This window comes from Cherax quadricarinatus, chromosome 17, assembly GCF_038502225.1.
Source record: "Cherax quadricarinatus isolate ZL_2023a chromosome 17, ASM3850222v1, whole genome shotgun sequence".
Classification (NCBI taxonomy): Eukaryota; Metazoa; Arthropoda; class Malacostraca; order Decapoda; family Parastacidae; genus Cherax; species Cherax quadricarinatus.
In genome coordinates this window covers 5,796,293-5,819,413 of record NC_091308.1, presented here as the reverse complement: position 1 = coordinate 5,819,413, position 23,121 = coordinate 5,796,293, and the positions used below count along the sequence as shown (strand labels likewise).

General features: G+C 39.5%; 2 protein-coding genes across 4 annotated transcripts in view; one reads left to right on the top strand and one right to left on the bottom strand.

Annotated features, from left to right (window-relative positions):
- Positions 1-10,434, bottom strand: part of Rala (Ras-like protein A) — a 232,395-nt gene extending 221,961 nt beyond the window's left edge. For both annotated transcript variants that reach the window (XM_070085759.1, XM_070085760.1), the window contains exon 1: positions 10,219-10,434. In XM_070085759.1, coding sequence (XP_069941860.1) covers positions 10,219-10,283 — 65 coding nt within the window. In that variant the 5' untranslated portion in view covers positions 10,284-10,434. The remainder of the gene's footprint in view (positions 1-10,218) is intronic.
- A 120-nt stretch (positions 10,435-10,554) lies between these two features.
- LOC128686398 (Mediator complex subunit 1) overlaps positions 10,555-23,121 on the top strand; it is an 84,783-nt gene continuing 72,216 nt past the window's right edge. Inside the window, exons 1-3 of one of the 2 annotated variants that reach the window (XM_053773304.2) lie at positions 10,555-10,751; positions 12,365-12,510; positions 16,761-16,945. In XM_053773304.2, the coding sequence (XP_053629279.2) occupies positions 16,856-16,945 (90 nt within the window). In that variant the 5' untranslated portion in view covers positions 10,555-10,751; positions 12,365-12,510; positions 16,761-16,855. The remainder of the gene's footprint in view (positions 10,752-12,364; positions 12,511-16,760; positions 16,946-23,121) is intronic. The other variant, XM_053773303.2, reaches the window with a different exon arrangement.

Genomic DNA, 23,121 nt, shown 5'->3' with positions numbered 1-23,121 from the left:
AAAAAGATGCATCATAAATAAATAGCAAAAAGGTACAATACCGTGACTGGAACAATACACAAATAACCCGCACATAGAAGAAATTATGTATCATAATTTACACCAGGAAATTACTGAAAGGACTAGTTCCAAATCTGCACATAAAAATTACTCCTTACGAAAGCAAGAGTCTTGGCATGACAAAGGATACAAATACCCCCAATGAAAAACAAAGATGCCATGGGTACATTAAGATATAACTCACCAAGTGAAAAGGTACCCAGATATTTTAATACCACCCCTTCATGTATAGGGGAATTGCCAAAAGATCCCTAGCTATCTTGATCAGTTAGACTGTTGTGCCTATGTTGGACTGCTGACTGATACTCTTGTCCGACTCCAGGGCACGGAGGACGGTGACCCACAGAATGAACTACAGTTAACCCTTCCTGTGACATTCTTTGTGACATACGACACTTGTTGACACCCTGTGTGTGACATGCATGACATTTGTTGATACCCTGTGTATGACATGCATGACACTTGTTGACATCTTGTGTATGACATATCTGACACTTGAGGATACATTGTATATGATAATAATGACACTTGACACCCTGTGTATGACATTTATCACACTTGTATAATACAGTATATAACTGCGTGACACTTGCTGACACCCTAAGTATGACATACATAACGCTTATGGATACCCTGTGTATGACATGTGAATAACATGAATAGCGTGACACCCGAGAACACTGTGCATGATACTTTAGGATACTATGACGTGTGTGACATTTGTTGACACCCTGTATATGACGTGTATGACATTTGAGGACAGTGTATGACATACATGGCACTTGTTGATAACCTGTGTATGACGTGTACCTACGACACTTGACACACTGTGTACGTCATACTACAGGTTTGTGACGTCACACAAATTAATAGCATGGGAATGGCTGCCCAAGTCAAGACGATGATGCTGATGCTTTCCATATTGGCCATCTGTCAAAACTCTCTTGTTGCTGGTTGTGGGAGACGCACAAGATTGCTTGTTGATGATGAACTGTGTGCCCTGCTTCATTGGCAACAACAGAGCTATAAAGGCAGGAGTACGCTGAGCGACTACATGCCATAAGAGTTCATCGAAAAAATATTTAATGAAAATCAGCAGTTATTGGATTAACCCGAAAATTTTACTAAGAATTTACTCGTCTCTCTCGAGAAACTAATAAGTTGAAACATCGGTACATTCTGAACGTCATTATTTTTTTCATCCTTAACAGCAACTGCCTTTATTTGGTGGCAGTCCAAACGGAAATTCTCTTGATAGAGTTGAATGCCTCCGCAATTCTGACTTCTAAGACCATGTTAACTTTGTTCTCGCAAAAGAACAGACTACCGTACAATAGTAATTATTTGTTGATTGAAACAGCTCAAAATTTTCACTGAAAAATAGTTTCATAAACTCACAAAAAGTGGAATATAAACCGTTGCTCGAATACTAAACACTAAAAGCTTTCCTAAGATTTTCAAGTATGTAATGAGTAAGCCTATGACGTGTCTAATATTGCTGGAAAGCACGAAGTTTTGGTGAGCGTAATTCAGTGTTCTACTGTACCTGCGCTAATCACCTTGTAATTGCTGGCTCTGCTGCCTCATGCAAGCAAACAATTTTAGAATTATTCAGAAAAATCACAATGTCTTCAACAGCAGTCCACGAAGGTGGGAGATGAAGTAACAGTTCCGTCTCGCTGTATAGGGTATACCTGAAGAATACCTGGAGGGGGTTTCGGGGGATCAACGCCCCCGCGGTCCGGTCTGTGACCAGGCCTCGCGAACTAAGGTTAGCAGTTTTTGGCCCCTTCTCAGTGACTTTGCTGGATGGGAACTTGGTCTTGTCTAGCTGGTCAACTATAGACTGTCCAGATGGATGGAATTACAGGAAGGGACACAGAAAATTGCGTCCTGTAATTACACCCACCAAGGCAGCCTGGAACAGTAGGCTAACTAGAAGAGATGAAGCTCCAACCCTACTCACCCACCAGGCAGAGGTGTTCAAACCTCTATAATGTGCTCGAAATGAACCTTTGTTAACATGTACACATTTCATTGCACTACAGGTCAGTCATTTTTGTGCATTAAGCTAATCAAAATAAGCCACTAAATTATTCTGAAAACAAAAGTTGCTAATACTACAGTAGATGTTAAGAGAAAATCAGATTAAAACTATTCCGAGTAATGGAAATATACTTGCAGCAACTGAAAAAAAAATCGGAGAGTTTAATTATAGCATCTGATATCCGTTGACCTTGTGAGATGCTAAACATAGGCCCAGGAACTATCACATCCAACTTTAGAATTTCGTACTTATGTCACACACAATAATAATAATAATAATAATAATAATAATAATAATTATTATTATTATTATTATTTCTACAAGTACATATACAAGGTATACAGGCCTAGCTGACATCAATGACACACTACTATATAGAAAGCCGTTTGTTATGCTGAGCATTTCGGGCAAATTAGGTCAGTTTTGTCCAAGGATGCGACCCATACCAGTCGACTAACACCCAGGTACCCATTTTATATTGATGGGTGAACATGGACAGCAGGTGCCTTAAGGAAACACGTCTTAATGTTTTCAAGCCGTACCGGGGATTCGATCTCCGGACCTGTGTGTGAGCTGAGTGACGCTAGCGATAGAGCTACGGGACACCTTGAGATTTTATATATATATATATATATATATATATATATATATATATATATATATATATATATATATATATATATATATATATATATATATATATATATATTATATATATGTATGTATGTATGTAATATATATGCTTATTTTCTATCACTGAACTAGTCTGAACACGATTTCTGTGATATCTGGTGCAACTAGGCCAGGGGTGGGGAACCTGCGGCCTTCTGAATAATTTTTCTTTAAGTTATTATGTAATTAACTTTTTACAAAATAACTGACATTTTGCAGTATAGCTAATGAAAATTTCTTGAATGCGGTCTTATAAGATTATAGCCAACTTTAATGTGGCCTTCCAATATAAAAAGGTTGCCCACCCCTGAACTATATTCTCAGGTTGACTAAGCAAAATGCTTGTGCCATCTTAAGGTGCCTTCTACAACTGTGGTTCGGGAATGTTTCCCCTTTGTATTTTTTTTTTCATTATTCGTTTGTTTTCTAACACTAATTTGTTCACTAGTTTTTGTCTACTGGTATATCTACTCCTGACTTATGCCTCACTCTCGTGCGATTTCAAACCGCTCTGAATTTTAATATTATCGGGGTAAAAAGTGATTTAGTTGGCGATTACACAACTCATGGCCAGCAGTTTGGAAACTTAGTCTCTACTAAAATTCTGCCCATTAAGAAAGTCCACACAAATCTTGTAAGAAACAAGTATTCGCTTTGATGGTAACGACGAGGCAACTGAAATTTTTGAGAATATCCATATTTTTAATCAAAGAGCTAAATTATGCACAATATGAACAATGTAAGCAATAATATTCAACTGTAATATCCAACTAAAACTTACCTACACACTAAGGCCTGATGAAGTGTTAAGTGTGTAATGCTTTTTGTGTTGTCTTTCACAGGCTAATCTGCGCCCGCACAAGAAACCATCAGGTATCGGTTGCAACAAGTTTTAAAAATCTGAATATCCCTGTAGTCTAAAGAACACACATACGTTCATTATTTCTGCATGGGGAAGGCAGTTCACAACCATGTTAAAAGGAATATGCATAGGATGGGTAAAGCAGCGAGTGCAGCAACAGTCACCATTCACCATCAAACAGGTACGGTTCTCACTACGCCGATAATACGAGTCACGGAGGTGTTGCGGATATACAGCGTGAAGTCAGAGGGCAAAACGCTAAGGTGGGCGTGCCTTGCCAGTTTGCCGCTTCTTCCTGCCCCCCAGGCTGTACTGTGACCTGTAAGTGATCCCAAGCTGATGCATGCATAGCCAGAGGAAGAGAAAGCCAGTGTGAGAATTGGGATGGTGGAATGCCACACACACACACACAGGTGTACCGACAATCAATCATATAAAAGGAAGGCAATGGAATTAAGGTGGAAGTTTAAAAAATGATCGAGGGAGTTGAGAACTGCTTCAATATAATTCATGTCATTTATGTTTATTTTATGACTTTTCGTTCAGTTTTGAAGAATGCTGTTATGTGCTACTCAAAAAAAAACTTTACTTGTGATATTACAATAATACTGAATAAAGACCTATACCTGGAGAGGGTTTCAGGGGTCAACGCCCCCACGGCTCAGTCTGAGACCAGGCCTCGTGGTGGATCAAAGTCTGATCAATCAGGCTGTTACTGCTGGCTGTACGCAAACTGACGTACGAACCACAGCCCAGTTGGTTAAGTGCTGACTTTAGGTGCCTGTCCAGTGCCTTTTTGAAGACAGCCAAGAGTCTAATGGTAATCCCCCTCTATGTATGCTGGGAGGCAGTTGAACAGTCTTGGGCCCCTGACACTGTGTTGTCTCTCACTGTGCTCGTGGCGGCCCTGCTTTCCATTGGGGGAATGTTGCATCTCCTGCTGAGTCTTTTGCTTTCACAGGGAGTGATTTTCGTGTGCAAATTTGGTACTAATTCCTCTAGGATTTTCCAAGTGTATATTATCATGTACCTCTCACCTGCATTCCAAGAAATACAAATCAAGGGACTTCAACCATTCCCAGTAATTTAGGTGCCTTATCGTACTTATGTGTGCCGTTAAGTTCTTTGTACACTCTCCAGGTCAGGAATTTCGCCTACCTTCATGGGGGTAGTTATTGTACAGCAGTATTCCAGCCCAGAGAGAACAAGTGATTTGAAGAGAATCATCATGGGCTTGGGATTTCTAGTTTTGAAGGTTCTCATTATCCAACCTATCATTTTCCTAGCAGATGCGGTAGATACATTGTTATAGTCTTTGAAGGCGAGATCCTCTGACGTTATCACTCCCAAGTCCTTCACATTACTTTTTTGCTCTATTGTATGGTTAGAATTTGTTGTATGCCCTGATAGTTTTCTGTATTTGAGTAGTTGAAATTTCTCTTCATTGAATTTCATACAGTATTGTTTTGAGTGGCCCATTTGAAGATTTGGTTGATGTCCACTTGGAGTCTAGCAATGCCTTCGATGGAGGACACTGTCATGACAACTCGGGTGTCATCCGCAAAGGAAGACAAGACACAATGTAGGACACAATGTGTATAACAAGTAAAACAAAATACAAAAATAACAGTTGTCTGGTACATCTATTTTAATCCCAGCCCAGCTATGAGATGAAAAACAAACCCTCATGATGTCGCTTAACGAAAAACAACTTTTACAGTACAGGAAATAAGCGCTAGTTGTAGAGCATACAAAGACTACTACTGTTGGAGAACACAATAATGAACATTCATCCACTTACTTAGTGTCTTATCTAATAAGGTGACAAATTCTTCACTTATGTAAAGGACTAATATGAGACTATTATAATAAGCTTACTAAGACAACTGATCCATTACAGCCTCTGCCACCGCCATGCCCCTGAAGAAAAGTGACCTCGTGTGACAAGGAACATGGCATCACCCCCCTGGTGTAGCAAGGAACATGGCATCACCCCCCTGGTGTAGCAAGGAACATGGCATCACCCCCCTGGTGTAACAAGGAACATGGCATCACCAGTCTAGTGTAACAAGGAACATGGCATCACCCACCTGGTGTAACAAGGAACATGGCATCACCCACCTGGTGTAACAAGGAACATGGCATCACCCACCTGATGTAACAAGGAACATGGCATCACCCACCTGATGTAACAAGGAACATGGTATTACCCGCCTGGTGTTAAAACTGACGACAACAATTCACAATGTTAATCAATCAATCAAGTGCTACCCACACAGTGATGGCACAAAAAAAAAATGGAATAGTGCCTCATGATGCAAATAAAATTTTTATTCCTGAAAAGCACTAAACTTGCACAGATCACAGAGTGCGACACGACTGGCTGGGTGATGTACATTAGAGGAAAAGCTGATTATTAATGCCAGGATATCAACAGCAGGGAGAGAAGTGAGAGAACATCGCTGAGACATAATAGGAGAGAAAAGTGAGAACATTAGCAACTGAGAGATGAAAGGGCGAAACAAGTAAGAGATGAGACGGCGAGACAAGTGTGAAAGGTGAGAATCCGAGACAAGTGTGAGAGATGAGGGCAAAACAAATGTGAAAGATGGAGAGAGAAATGTAAGAGATGATAATTATAATATTCATGTGGAAACACTGTTGGATTCGTAAAGCAACAGGGGAGTGGACAGTAATAAGGTTTAATCTGAGGGAGAGGATAGCTCCAATACCTTGGAAAATAGACCTCCAGTATCAAAGCACCTACTGAAAGGGAGGGAAAGTGGGGGGAGGGTTCAAAAGTGGAGTGTCGACGGTGGGGGAGTGTCGACGGTGGGGGAGTGTCGACGGTGGGGGGAGTGTCGACGGTGGGGGGGAGTGTCGACGGTGGGGGGAGTGTCGACGTGTCGACGGTGGGGGGGAGTGTCGACGGTAGGGGGGAGTGTCGACGGTGGGGGGAGTGTCGACGGTGGGGGGAGTGTCGACAGTGGGGGGAGTGTCGACAGTGGGGGGAGTGTCAACAGTGGGGGGAGTGTCGACAGTGGGGGGAGTGTCGACGGTGGGGGGAGTGTCGACGGTGGGGGGAGTGTCGACGGTGGGGGGAGTGTCGACGGTGGGGGAGTGTCGACGGTGGGGGAGTGTCGACGGTGGGGGAGTGTCGATGGTGCATGGAGCGTCGACGGTGGGGGGAGTGTTGACGGTGGGGTGCCAACAGTAGGGTGTTGACGGTGGTGGGGGGGGTTCGATGGTGGGGTAGTTGAAAGAGCATTTTGTTTTAAGTACACAAAAATTACCCCTATGAAAAGCAAGAGGTTCAGCAGACACTGCAGAATATCTCCAGTAAAAGCAAGTGTGCCACTGCATACACTACATGACAACACATTAAGTGTAAAGGAACTGGAACTCCCTTCCTGAAGCATCAAAAAGTTCCCTGTCTGCCAATAAAGATTAAAGGTTCTTTATCTCAGCATGATACAATGTTTGTACAGAGATGTGTGACATTTAGGTGTGCATGCAGAAAGTTCCCTAGTATGCACAGCATTTTGGGCACACTTAAGCCTATCTTAACACTAAGACAAAATTATTTGACTGCTTATAAATAAGGTCTCAAGTGGTTTTAGCAATAAACACTTTTATGGACTTTAATTGTTTTAAGGATTACAGGTTGGCTTATGATTACAGGTAATGAGGAATTTAACAACATATTTTGAATACATATTTTGGACACATTCAATATACAGTGTATTTAATAGTTATGAAGATTACAGATAATAATAATACATGTATATTGTTTTCCATATGCTTGTGGCAGTGAGAATATGAAAATATACTTTTATCATATTAGGCTGTTGTTGGACTATGTTAGTGAAAGCAGGTGTTTTTTACAGTAGGTTTGAAGATGCTGGTAAAGAGTGGCTCTGGAGATTTCGCACAGAGAGTTCCAGAGTTTGGATCCTTTTATGCACATTGGGTTTTTACAAAGATTAAGCCAGACATGGGTATGTCAGAAATTTCTGTGTCTAGTATTATGTCTATGGGTTTTGTTGCAACTATCAAGGAAGTGCTTTAATTCAAGATAATTTAAGTATTAGAATTTCTTGTTCTGTATATGTAGAATGCACAGTAGTAAGAGCTATTGTTAAAAAACATCTTATCTCCTTAATGTAATTGAGACAGCAATATGCTTTGTCAAACATAACCAGCTATACACTGTATTTATGTATACCTAAGTAAACTTACAACTTTCATCCAATTCTTTCCCTGCTCTTCTTCCAGCCTTCCTTCAACTCCAATACATAATTGGTAACATATCTTGTCCCATTTTATTTGTAATCTAAGTAACCTGCTGTGTCTTCACTGTCTCTACTCAATCTTTCCACAAAACTTAAAATCACTGAATCAATTTAAATAATATGTAATTCTTTTGTAAGGGACTATTTGTCTTTAGCTACCTTTCTTATTATACATATGACTGTAGTTAACTGCACAAGAAGTCCTACTTAGTAGTTTGTGTCTAATTCTTAAGTAACATGTAAACCTTAAGATTAGTTGCCTGAAATACAATGCATAATTAGTGTTTTTTGTTCTTACTATTGTACCATTTCATTTAAACTACTACAATATTTGTATGGCATAAAGAAAAACATTATTATTATAAGTCAGTTTCATCCAAGAAACCAAAATCTGTCTAAGAAGACAGTAGAGCAAGGACATCGAAGTGCTGAAAATATAAATGAATGCCATGGACTCTTTGATAACAGAAATATCAGCCAAAAGGTGCTAAATTCAAATGAGAAGCAAAAATTCTTACACTCGGGATTCAGGAATCTCTCTAGGTCCAGTGTTTGAGCTGTATGGCTGATATGTAAGTGTGTGTGAGATGACAGTTTTCCCACAGAGCTCTCAAGGAATGACGTATGGAGGGGGACAGCAGTACAGTTAACCCTTGATTTAATGGACTAATAATAATATCTTTATTTCTACAAGTAACATGTGCAAGGTATACAAGCCTAGATGACATCAGTGACATACTACTCTACAGAAAGTCACTTGTTATGCAGAGCATTTTGGGCAAATTGGGTCAATTTTGTCCCAGGATGCGACCCACACCAGTCGACTAATACCTAGGTACCCATTATACCAATGGGTGAACATAGATAGCAGGTGTCTCCAGGAAACACTTCCTAATGTTTTCAAGCCATACTGGGGATTCGATCTCCAGACCTCAGTGTGGAAGCTGAGTGTGCTAGGTTCAAGCTACGGGGCACCCTAATGGGGGAAATGGGGTGTCCATTAATGCCAACTGTCGTCTGAATCCAAATTATGGTACAGTATTAAAATGTTTTCCATGATCATAACGGTAATTGACAATTTTATCATTTGACAGACTAAGCCCATTAAATCTTGAATTGTCTGTAAAAATAATGGACAATTCTGATTTAATGGGCAGTCACATAAATCCAAACTGAATTTACCCAGCAGACCACAAGAATAATGAACACCACTGGATTTAACGGACTTTGTCAGTTTCTTCAAAATGTTGTCTGGCCACAGATTTTTATTTAACTCTGAAATCCATTAAATGGGGAGACTTTAAATCAAGGTTCTATTTATGAAGTACTTTGTAGGCATGTGTGTGTACGAGTATGTGAATAACTCATAATCATGATGCCACGTGTTAATTTTACTATTTTTTAAGCACGCAAGTTTATTTAGGTACAGGTACACATAAGTACAATTATCACACATAGTTTAACATGTGTAAATTATCAAGGATAACCCAAATAAGTCAAAGTGACTATTTCCATTGGGGTCCATGTAAAAATATTCTAAAAGTATTGACTTTTATCAGCAATTTTTTCACAAATAATGACACTTACACTAAAATCAACAAATACCCGCTGATACTGAAGCTATGACACATTCCTAGTCTCCACAGCATGGTCCACAATGCTGGAGAGCTTACATAAAAAATACACCTGGGAGTCAAGTACATATTGAACGACACTAGTTTTAGTGGTAACAGTGAGTATAATGCAAGACAGCAATTTAAATAGTAACAATTTAACACAGTATACAGCAAGCCAACAGTTTAAGTAGTAACACTAGTGTGTATACAACAGTTTAAATAACACTAGTGGGTATGCAGCAAGACAGCAATTTAAATAGTAACACTAGTGGGTATACAGCAGTTTAAATAACACTAGTGGGTATACAGCAGATTAAATAGTAACACTAGTGGGTATACAGCAGTTTAAATAACACTAGTGGGTATACAGCAGATTAAATAGTAACACTAGTGGGTATACAGCAGTTTAAATAAATAGGTGGGTATACAGCAAGACACCAGTTTTAAGTAGTAACACTAGTGGGTATACAACAGATTAAATAGTAACACTAGTGGGTATACAGCAAGACAGCAGTTTAAGTAGTAACACCAGAAAATGAAAAAAAAGAGATGTATACGCCCCTTCTGTTAGCACCTTTTCGACACTTATCCAACTGTCAACAGTAGCGAGAGAAAAAAAGTGTAGGTGTAGTGTTGGAAGCATGGTGTATGTTAATGTTGTTGAGTTACCTTGGTGGTGGTAGAGCAGTAGTACTGGTTATAGTAGTGGTAATAGTGGTGATAGACACTAACATAAACACTGACCAACACTAACAAACACCTGACAGTCGCCACCACTACCTCCTCACAGCTACAATTATCATCATTAATAGCAGTATTACCACACAACCGACAAGTTTAAAAAAATTCACCGCATCATTTGCGGGTTAAATGTTGAGTGAAGGATATTATTTCATTGAGGTAATGCAATATAATGTGTTGTGTGGCCTGGGAGGCAGTATGGCGGCCAGTGTCTAGATCCTTGCATTCATCCAATATTACTCATTATTACTGCCTATTATCTCGCCCCTACACCAATAACCTTATACCACATATGTGTTTAACAGATAATGTTCGTTTCCACACCTGCGTGCAATATTAACAATACAAGAAACGTGAAGAATGTCAGTGGTTGATAGTTGTGGAAACGAACAAGTTTAGTAAACACATGAAAATGGCTTCCACAGAGAGGCCGCAACTCGACACTACTTCCAAAACTCAAAGTAAGTCCTCCACACTCCTTATATCAATGTTTTCCAGAGAAATACGCTTCGTTAACATGACTACAATAGTAATAATATATATTACTTTTTGAGAGATTGCCTGGAGGTGAGATAATGACAGTAAAATACTGTCAGAAACTTTTGTGGTCCTATCAACTGTTTTGTGTTGAATCACTTCAAGAAACCTGCCTTTATGTTCTTCAAGTGCTCTGCACCTCAAAAATTGGAACTGTTATCCTCTGGCTCAAATCAACTTGATTTCCTCCTGTTCCCCAGGTGCTGTGTGATCTCTTTGTGATACAATTCTAATGAAGTCATCTGAGACTAAAGGAGCACTGCAGTAGGTCTATGCTGGGCACAACCTCGTATCAAACTCTACTCACTCATATTTGTCTAACCCATTTTTAAAGCTATTCTAGGTATTAGTTGCAATCATGACTTGGCGGAATGTACTGCACATCTGCATCTCTATTGCTAAACCTGGACTTTGTCTTGTATACCTCTGAATTTATCTAGCTTGACTTTATTGTTTTTCTCTCATTTTTTTTCTTTGTTAGGCATCCACCACAATTTATGCTGTATTGAACCATATTTTCCAGTTTATGGGTTGGTAATATAGTTATAGAGTAACCAAAGCTGGGAGAGAAGTGAGCACAGGAACATTTTTTAAGAATAGAAATGGAAACAAAAAAATTCCAAATTAGATCAGGTGGACCCCCACCTGCATCCCAGTAGATAAAGATGCCCGCACTCCACTAAGTCAGTTAAAAGACTTACCCCAGGCCATAGAAATCTGTGGAGGAGAAAAAAGTAGCAGAAACATGGAGCCTTGGCCACTCACTTGATTAGCAAGCAGTGTATGAGGAGTACAAGCATTCAAGGATATACAATACCTTTGATGAATATCAAGAGTTTTTCTACCCCTGCAGCCCAGCCCTGGGTCTGGCTTGGCTGGGATTTGCCTGTTCAACCAGGCTGTTGCTTCTGGTGGATTGCCAGCTCACATATCTATCACAGCTTGGTTGATATGGCACTTGGCAAAAGTACTTGTCAAGCTTCCTCTGGAAGACTTCTATACTTGCTCCAGCAATGCTTTTAAAATCTTCTGATAAGATGGTAATCTAGGCCCCAAGGATGTTAATACAGTGTTCTCTGAATGCATCTACCCATGGCACCCCTGCTTTTCATTGGGTTTACTTTATATTTTTGCTGGTATCTCTCACTCCAGTACATTTTGGTAGTGTGTAGATTTAGGACTGAGAATACGGGAATTTGTCACCAGTGCTATGAGTTGGGAAGTGCAAGATGTCCTCTCTCCATCAAGGCTGGTGCTGAAATCCTCAGTTCTTTCTTGGTTAGTTATTCTTAACATCCTATCTATATCTGGCAATGTGGACAAAGACACTAATGCTTAGTTAAGACATTTATGAAGAATCTTTTTGCCACAGGTGGCTCTCTGTCTTAATACAGAGACATCTAAACCAAGCAATATATAAATATAAGGGGAATTAGGTGAAAAGGAGACTAAATAAGTAAAATATGGAGATGATATATTTGTTTTGTTTCGAATAGCTGCTTGTTCCGGCATAAATCTTCCACTTCGTTTGTTCCAGATCCGTCAGTTTGTTCTGGATCTGTTGGTTTAAACGCTTGTGAGGTGCTGGGTTAAGGGAGGTGACGTGTGACGTGCTAGTGCTGCCTGACGCTACAGTCGACTTAAGGGAAGACCCAAATATCAGACGAGAGAGGTCAAATGAAGGTAGATACAGATATGAGAGCAAAAGTACCTTTGCAAATATTAATGTCAGCATGTCTTAACAGGGAGGTCCAGAATTCAGTGTCTGTAATTCTTCATCATAAGCATGGGTTATGTCTTCAGGCAGGGGCTGAATTAACTCTTCAGTTCTATACATGACAGCAGGCTTTTAAACTTGTCTTTAAACTGTGTTGTTCTGAAGTATGTATTATAAAATCGTGTTTGAGACTATAAATAGACTGATGCTAGCATTCTGTGCAAGATGCAAGATACTAATGGTACTGTATCTTCATCCCTCCCATCATGAGTCCAAACAGGTTCACATACAGTAGCTACAGTGCAACTGATGCACAGACATTAACAAAATACCTAATCTCCATGACCTTTAAATCTGTAGATAGATTCAAGTTATACTATGTAGAAAATGTGTCCCTGCAGTTTTGGAGCTTTTGTAGGTGTTCATGTATGCAGTGTAGGTATGCCTGCCAGTACAATATCTGCAAAACAGGGTGAGGTACACAGAAATGTATGACAATAGGTAAGATTGGGGAACTCTTGTGCCAGGCTACATGATGATGATACACATGGCTTCAAATCAGTAAAATATTTTTTTATATTTATTCTCAAACAATATAATGCTGTCTTGCATTCTGTAAACAGGTACAGCCTCTCCTCACTTAACGACAGAGTTCTGTTTCTAATACCGCATCGGTAAACAAATTTGTCACTAAACAAATTCGTTGTTAAACGAGGAGCATACTATAATGGTAGTGGGTTTGTCAGCCATCTTTGATATTGCTCTTATGTCACCCTTGCACCATTTATAACATTTTCAGTATGTTTTTAAATGTTTATACAGTAGTGTACTGTATATTGTAATAAACAGAATAGAGGAAATCAGTTCTAATATACATTATTTAGGTACGTATGCATACTGGTCAGAGAGCCCGTCGTAAGTCCAAGTCATCTGTAAATGAGTACGTTGCTAAGTGAGGAGAGACTGTAGTTACATATTTGGGTACTTTATAAATTAGCCACAATACTGTTGGAGACGTCCAGCATGCACTAGCATTTCTATTCGAATAACACCTAAATCAGGGTTTTATCCCCTTGACTGTCTCAACCCCAAATCCTGAGGTGTCTCCTGGTGTTGCAAATTTTCCAAAAAAAAAAAATTATTTTTTCTTATGAAATGATAGAGAATCTTTTCCCTATTGTAATGACACCAAAAGAACGAAATTTGATGGAAAACCGACAGAATTACGCTATTGTGAAGTTAGCAACCTTGGCTATATTTACGAATCAGCGATTTCACCCACTTTGAGCCCTATTTTTGGCTAATTCCATTGTTCCAGTTGACCAAACTCATAGCTATTTCTTTATAATGCCATTTTTTCCATTGATGGAGTACAAGAAACTGCCCATTTACCGATTTCAACTACCTAATAACATGATCAGAAATTTGCAATTTGGCCAATTTCACGAAAATTAAAAAATACGACAATTTCAAAATAGGGTCCAGAATGAACAATGCAGACATTCCTGGCTCTAAAGTAACATTTTCTTTGTTGATCAGTCACATCTCCAGGCCCCTCTGATATTACTCTTGCTTTCCATTTTGAATTTTTATTCAAACAAAAAATAGAAGATTTACTGTTATGCAGACTACTGCAATATTGTAATAATTGTATAAACAATGTCAACTCATTCATGACTGCATATTAGAATGGCTACTTGGAAATATGTTGGAAAATGACATCATTTGTTTACTTTTGAACATCGGCAAAAATCAAAATTTCCTCTACTTTGAGCTCCATTTCGAGGTTCTTTTCATAGCAAAACCAATCAAAATCACCTCTATTTCTATAATATGTTGTCCATTCTATCAAACGAGACCAAGAAAACGAGAATACAACCATAAATACAATACGAAAATAGAGCACAAAGTTGGCTTTTTAATTTAAAAAATGGTCGAAGTTTTCTTTTCCTCATTATGCACTGCGTGCTGCAGGTTTTTTTTTATGTGGTGCACACAGACCATTCTCTCACATGTGGGCCTACCAGCTTTCTCCTGCTTGATTTGAACCCGCTAGAATTTATGAGGATATATACGTCAAACACGGTGGCTCATAAGACGTATATATACGACTGAAACAGTCAAAGGGTTAGTGTTTCTTCACTTGCCATTTCACACTGGTAGGTTACCCAAGGTAGACAACACACTGACTTTTAATCATTCTCAAGCTCGCTCTCCAGAAATTCCCAAACACCACATTATATTAGATAATGATAGTAACAATATTGATTATACTAATTGTGTGGTACAATATTTGGACATCCAGCAGGCTTGTGTGAGCATGTTAAGTAGGGTTGTGTAGAGGTAGGTGATTTTTTATGATTTGGTGTACTGTTGAAGTGTGAGCAGGATAATATTCATGAAGGGAACTAGGTAAACCGGCAAGCCAGACTTGAGTCCTGGAGGTGGGAAGTGCAATTCCTGTACTCAGAATGAAGGGAAGAGATGTTGCAGTTTGGAGGGTCATTTGACCTGTGATGTCATTGTACTTCTGGCAAGATAGTGATTAAAGGAGTGATGGTGAAAGTGTTTTTCTCTTTGTCCGGTCACCCTGCCTCACTCGAAGATGGCCATTGTGATTAATAAAAAAGTACATGCAGTAAAATTAAAATTAAATGTACTACAGGATTGATAATTATCAAATAAATATTGTAAAGCAAATAATGAAAAATTCTTAGTTTAAAAATTAAAACATGGTTTACAAACAAGTTTAGTAAATGTAACCAGTATCGTGAACATTAGGCATTTTGAGAACTTTTAAAACAAGAGAAGCCGTGCTGATTAAGACATTGTACTCCTCAAAACATTTAAGCTCTCTCTCTTGAAATACATACTGTCTTATGCATAAAGACAAATGCAGTATAATACCATCCTTTATTGCCAATGTTTTACCAATAGTGAGTTTTATCAAGTCACAACAAATCTGTTTGTAACTTGATAAAGTTCACTGTGTGAGTGAAACGTTGTCAATAAAGGATCACACTATACTGCATTTGTTTTTATCCAGTGTATCAGTATTTTACACCATTTCTCTCCAATACTGTCCTTTCTTTCCGCTTCCCTTCAAGATAGGCGAGATATCTACACTAAAACAAAAAAAAAAGAGAGAGAGAGAGAGAGAGAGAGATAATTTACTGTTTGGAAAGACTTGGTAAAACATTTAAACTACAATATTGAGACTTCATCAGAGATCACCAATGCTGGTCACCTTTATGCAGGGGTGGTGTTTAAGCAGTTTGTGCCTAGGATTAAGGACTCATCCTCACCTCCCCTGGATTGAACCTGGTGCTATATGATCCCTACAGATTTATTGCTTCTCCCTGATTAAAATCTGAGAAGCATTCTATTCTCCCCACAGGGTGCTAACCTGACTTAAGAACCCAGCATATCCTTTAGCATTTTAAATTGCAGTGGGGGGGGGGGGGGGGTTGTTACCTTTTCTGTAAATTTACTGACACTTTTGGCCAATGTGCTCCTCACATTAGATGCCTTGATGCTGGTGCAGGACTTGTGATCCAGAGGAGATGAACCTATCCACTTCTTTGGATCGAACCTTATTACTTTCCATTCTGCATGTGCTGTATGATTCTTATGGGTTTTTGCACTTCCACCTTATTTTAATAATAATTATGGCCAGTGACAATAAATTATGCCTGGTGCAGGCATTCTTTTATATAATATCTCCTAGCATTTTTGTTGTTGTTGTTGAGTTGTTCCACAAACCTTCATTTATATAAAAGCTTCAGGTCCTTTTTCCTTCAGATAATTGGTGAAAAATTGCATTATACTCAATCTGTGCTGATTCATTTTATGTACAATTTTCCATGAACGCATCTCTTTTAAATCGAAGGTCTGTTTTATCTTGCAAATCTTGTGGATTACCTGGTAATACTGTACTGTAGTTTCAAAGATTCATTGCTCTTCCCATCCAGTCTCAGGTTTAACCACCCTGGCTACTAGTACTGTACTGTCAGTTTGCTTTGTGATGTAGACATTGCATTCCAGTTTATCATAGATTGTTTGAAGGAAGATACATGTACAGTATTAAGGTCCTCTGATGCAGTATTTCCATAATTTCTCGTGATTTTTGTCTGTAGGCTTTGTCTGGGGAACATTTTTAATTTGATTGTAAATTGAATGAAAAGCCTTTGACTGAAGTAAAATTATCTATTTGCAGGTGATGATGGAGGTGGAGGGAGAAGCACTACAGCATCGCCCATAACGGTGACGACTACAACCATCACCACAACAATACCTAGTACAGCATGGCAGATGGAAGTGCTTATGGAGCGTCTCCGAAGCAAAGCTGCAGGATTTCGTTCACTTTTAGAATCAGCAAAAGGAATAAAACAAGCCATAATGGTAAACAAATTGTACATTTTATTGTTTTCTTAGATTTAGCACACTTAATTAGCTTTGCTGCTCTTTATTTCTGAATAATGCTCCAGGGTCATTTATTTAATTAAGCTCTGACAGATCGAAATATAGTGCCTTTCTGCACATGTATGTACACTGGCTCTGATATCTTAAGCATTATCAGCATTTCTTCAAGCGTAAAAACTGCAGAAAAGAGACAACAATGACATGAATGGTTATATTGTTGGCTGTGAACACTATCTATCTGGAGGGCATTCCGGGGATCATCATCCATGCGGCCCGGTCCATGATCAGGGCCAGGTGGATCAGGGCCTGATCAACGAGGCTGGCCGCACATAGTCCAGCATATGAACCACAGCCAAACTGATCTGGCACTGACTTTAGGTATCTGCCCAGTTCCCTTTTGAAGACAACCAGGGGTCTATTGGTAATTCCCCTTATGGCTGGTGGGAGACTGTTGAACAGTCTTGGGCCCCGGAAAACTTATTGTGTTTTCTCTTAGTGTACCAGTTGCGCCCCTATTTTTTCACTGGGGGTAAGTTGCATTGCCGGCCAAGACTTTTGCTTTCGTAGGGAGTGATTTCTGTGTGCAGATTAGGGACCAGTCCCTCCAGAATCTTCCAGGTGTAGATTATAATATATCTCCCTCACCTTTGCTCCAGTGAATACAAGTCAAGTGCTTCCAGGCATTCCCAGTAGTTAAGGTGTTTGAGGGAACATGTACATGCAGTAAAGGTTCTCTGTACATTCTCTAGATCTGCAATTTCACCTGCCTTGAATGGGGATGTTAATGTACAGCAGTATTCCAGCCTAGAGAGAACAAGTGGTTTAAAAAGGATCATCATTGGCTTGGCATCTCTTGTCTTGAATGTTCTCATTATCCATCCTATCAGTTTCCTCACAGATGTGATAGTGGCATTGTTGTGATCCTTGAAGGTGATCTTCGGACATTACTGCTCCCAGGTCCTTCACATGTGATCCCTTGTATAATTTAAGTGGAAAATGTAAAAATTATTAAAAGTGCCAAGGACCCAACTTAAACCCAGTGTTGTTGGGAAAAAAGGAAGTATTGCCATTTGAAGGAAGTGTTATTAATGTTGAACTTGTTTTACTGTGGAGTGGCTAAAGAGACCCTGGCCTAAATGTTTAACTGTAGTGAAGGGAGTAGACTGGTTCAGAAAAACAAACTGCAAAGTGAGTTAGTGGGAACAATCAGCCTCACAGGCCTATCTGCCAATGCCTGTGTGTGCAGTGCATAAACATAATGATTCCAGTATAGTGCAGTGAAAAGAAAGTGTTCTTTGAAAAACATAGTGTATAACCATTGTGACAAATTCATTGTACAGTGTAGTGATAAAATACTTGGAAAAAATAGTGAAGTATGATGGATCTGCTTCAGGCAAATCCCTCAACCAGCAAGTGACATTAAAACTTGGTTGACAAATGTCTCCAGTGTTCACAGAAAGGATTGAGTTATCCCATATAGTGAGATGATTAGGGTATCGATACATAATGAGAAAGACCTACTAAATTTAAATTAAGTGGAACTACTCACAGGGATAGTGAGTTAATTTATATAAATGGAGTGTATTTAAGCTACAGTGTGGCATCACTGTGCAGAAATGCAATATACAGTTGGGCCACACTTATACAACAGGTTAGGTTCCAGGCTACCACTGGAAAGTAGAACATCATTTTTTCCACTTATCAATGCATGTAAATGCCTCATAACAAGTTTACACTAACATATATTAAGTTAGCAATAGAACTAGGAATTAAAAACAATAAGAAGTAAAATACACACACAACACACTCATTACTTACCTTCAAATATTTGTTTTGGCCTTATATATACGTCTTACGAGCCAGTGTTTTTGATGTATTAATATGCGTAAATTCTAGTGGCTTCAAATCAAGTGCGAGAAAGGTAGTAGGCCCACATGTGAGAGAATGGGTCTCCATGGTCAGTGTGTGCAGTATAAAAAAAATCGGGGAGCCAGTGGTGTGTTGTGGGAATGCCATTTCATGCCTAACGGTAAGAAATATCAGACTCCCTGGCGAATCTGGGACTCTTCTCTTCCCCAGTGATAGCTCTAACACAAATGAAAATATCTCTGAAGATGAATTTCATGGTTTTTGAGGAGTTTGTGACTGAAAGCAATACCCAAGATACCAGAAGGAAGGAAGCAAGAAAAAGTAGGGAAGGAAGAGATGAGAGGAAGGAAAGCAGTAAGTAAGTAAGGAAGGAGGAAAGGAAGGAATTAAGACAGGAAGAAAGAAAGGAAGGAAGGAAGAAAGGAAAGAAGAAATATGAAAGGAAGGAAGGAATGAAGGGTAAAAGGAAGGAAGGACAAGATGAAAGGAAAGAAGAGGTTAGGAAAGAAGACAGGTAGGCAAGAAGAGAGGCTGGTGGGGAAGAAGGCATGTTCCAGAGAGGGGACACAGGAACGAGGGGTCACAACTGGAAGCTGAAGACCCAGACGAGTCACAGGGACGTTAGGAAGTATTTCTTCAGTCATAGAGTCGTCAGGAAGTGGAATAGCCTAGCAAGTGAAGTAGTGGAGGCAGGAACCATACATAGTTTTAAGAAGAGGTATGATAAAGCTCAGGAAGCAGAGAGAGAGACGACCTAGTAGCAATCAGTGAAGAGGCGGGGCCAGGAGCTGAGTCTCGACCCCTGCAACCACAATTAGGTGAATTAGGTGAGTGTACACACACACACACGGCAATCAGCGAAGAGGCGGGGCCAGGAGCTATGACTCGACCCCTGCAACCACAAATATGCGAGTACAAATAGGTGAGTGCACACACACACACACACACGATTCCAGATGCTAATAGCAGTTGTAGGAAAGTGTCCAGTGACTATATATGTGTATATATATATATTATAGAACAATAGTAATAAACAATTTTTGGTATTGTTAGTTTGCATAAACAAGTTTTGTAAACAATATAATGATAATAATGTTTGTGCGGTTATTGTGTTGCATAGGAGTGTATATATGTACAATGCACCTTACTTTGGTCTCACAGGCCACATAAATTACTTGGAAAAAACAAATATTGGAAAATACAAGAAACCTTCGAATGGGAGTAAATATAAGTGCTATACCGGATGAGCAGCATTTGCTGCTGTTGCCATATGCGGCTCATTTTCTGCCAACTTTACGCCTCTATATCTCAGTAAGTACTGATCACAATTTTTTTTTTTAGGTTTAAAATGCTCATCAAATTAATCCTAACATTTTGGTAAGAAAAAATAATTTTTTTTTTTTTTTTCGAATATTTTGTGACACAGGGAGACAGTTTCAGAATTGGGGTTGCGAGAGGTGAATAAATGAGGTAAAATGAATAAACGATACATGTATGTACAACATCTCATATTTGTTAGTTTATTCTACTGTGGGGTATATTTATCATGTTTATATGTTACGTAGCATGTTTATTATTTATTTTATTTATTATTTTATTATCACACCGGCCGATTCCCACCAAGGCAGGGTGGCCCGAAAAAGAAAAACTTTCACCATCATTCACTCCATCACTGTCTTGCCAGAAGGGTGCTTTACACTACAGTTTTTAAACTGCAACATTAACACCCCTCCTTCAGAGTGCAGGCACTGTACTTCCCATCTCCAGGACTCAAGTCCGGCCTGCCGGTTTCCCTGAATCCCTTCATAAATGTTACTTTGCTCACACTCCAACAGCACGTCAAGTATTAAAAACCATTTGTCTCCATTCACTCCTATCAAACACGCTCACGCATGCCTGCTGGAAGTCCAAGCCCCTCGCACACAAAACCTCCTTTACCCCCTCCCTCCAACCCTTCCTAGGCCGACCCCTACCCCGCCTTCCTTCCACTACAGACTGATACACTCTTGAAGTCATTCTGTTTCGCTCCATTCTCTCTACATGTCCGAACCACCTCAACAACCCTTCCTCAGCCCTCTGGACAACAGTTTTGGTAATCCCGCACCTCCTCCTAACTTCCAAACTACGAATTCTCTGCATTATATTCACACCACACATTGCCCTCAGACATGACATCTCCACTGCCTCCAGCCTTCTCCTCACTGCAACATTCGTCACCCACGCTTCACACCCATATAAGAGCGTTGGTAAAACTATACTCTCATACATTCCCCTCTTTGCCTCCAAGGACAAAGTTCTTTGTCTCCACAGATTCCTAAGTGCACCACTCACTCTTTTTCCCTCATCAATTCTATGATTCACCTCATCTTTCATAGACCCATCCGCTGACACGTCCACTCCTAAATATCTGAATACGTTCACCTCCTCCATACTCTCTCCCTCCAATCTGATATTCAATCTTTCATCACCTAATCTTTTTGTTATCCTCATAACCTTACTCTTTCCTGTATTCACCTTTAATTTTCTTCTTTTGCACACCCTACCAAATTCATCCACCAATCTCTGCAACTTCTCTTCAGAATCTCCCAAGAGCACAGTGTCATCAGCAAAGAGCAGCTGTGACAACTCCCACTTTGTGTGTGATTCTTTATCTTTTAACTCCACGCCTCTTGCCAAGACCCTCGCATTTACTTCTCTTACAACCCCATCTATAAATATATTAAACAACCACGGTGACATCACACATCCTTGTCTAAGGCCTACTTTTACTGGGAAAAAATTTCCCTCTTTCCTACATACTCTAACTTGAGCCTCACTATCCTCGTAAAAACTCTTCACTGCTTTCAGTAACCTACCTCCTACACCATACACTTGCAACATCTGCCACATTGCCCCCCTATCCACCCTGTCATACGCCTTTTCCAAATCCATAAATGCCACAAAGACCTCTTTAGCCTTATCTAAATACTGTTCACTTATATGTTTCACTGTAAACACCTGGTCCACACACCCCCTACCTTTCCTAAAGCCTCCTTGTTCATCTGCTATCCTATTCTCCGTCTTACTCTTAATTCTTTCAATTATAACTCTACCATACACTTTACCAGGTACACTCAACAGACTTATCCCCCTATAATTTTTGCACTCTCTTTTATCCCCTTTGCCTTTATACAAAGGAACTATGCATGCTCTCTGCCAATCCCTAGGTACCTTACCCTCTTCCATACATTTATTAAATAATTGCACCAACCACTCCAAAACTATATCCCCACCTGCTTTTAACATTTCTATCTTTATCCCATCAATCCCGGCTGCCTTACCCCCTTTCATTTTACCTACTGCCTCACGAACTTCCCCCACACTCACAACTGGCTCTTCCTCACTCCTACAAGATGTTATTCCTCCTTGCCCTATACACGAAATCACAGCTTCCCTATCTTCATCAACATTTAACAATTCCTCAAAATATTCCTTCCATCTTCCCAATACCTCTAACTCTCCATTTAATAACTCTCCTCTCCTATTTTTAACTGACAAATCCATTTGTTCTCTAGGCTTTCTTAACTTGTTAATCTCACTCCAAAACTTTTTCTTATTTTCAACAAAATTTGTTGATAACATCTCACCCACTCTCTCATTTGCTCTCTTTTTACATTGCTTCACCACTCTCTTAACTTCTCTCTTTTTCTCCATATACTCTTCCCTCCTTGCATCACTTCTACTTTGTAAAAACTTCTCATATGCTAACTTTTTCTCCCTTACTACTCTCTTTACATCATCATTCCACCAATCGCTCCTCTTCCCTCCTGCACCCACTTTCCTGTAACCACAAACTTCTGCTGAACACTCTAACACTACATTTTTAAACCTACCCCATACCTCTTCGACCCCATTGCCTATGCTCTCATTAGCCCATCTATCCTCCAATAGCTGTTTATATCTTACCCTAACTGCCTCCTCTTTTAGTTTATAAACCTTCACCTCTCTCTTCCCTGATGCTTCTATTCTCCTTGTATCCCATCTACCTTTTACTCTCAGTGTAGCTACAACTAGAAAGTGATCTGATATATCTGTGGCCCCTCTATAAACATGTACATCCTGAAGTCTACTCAACAGTCTTTTATCTACCAATACATAATCCAACAAACTACTGTCATTTCGCCCTACATCATATCGTGTATACTTATTTATCCTCTTTTTCTTAAAATATGTATTACCTATAACTAAACCCCTTTCTATACAAAGTTCAATCAAAGGGCTCCCATTATCATTTACACCTGGCACCC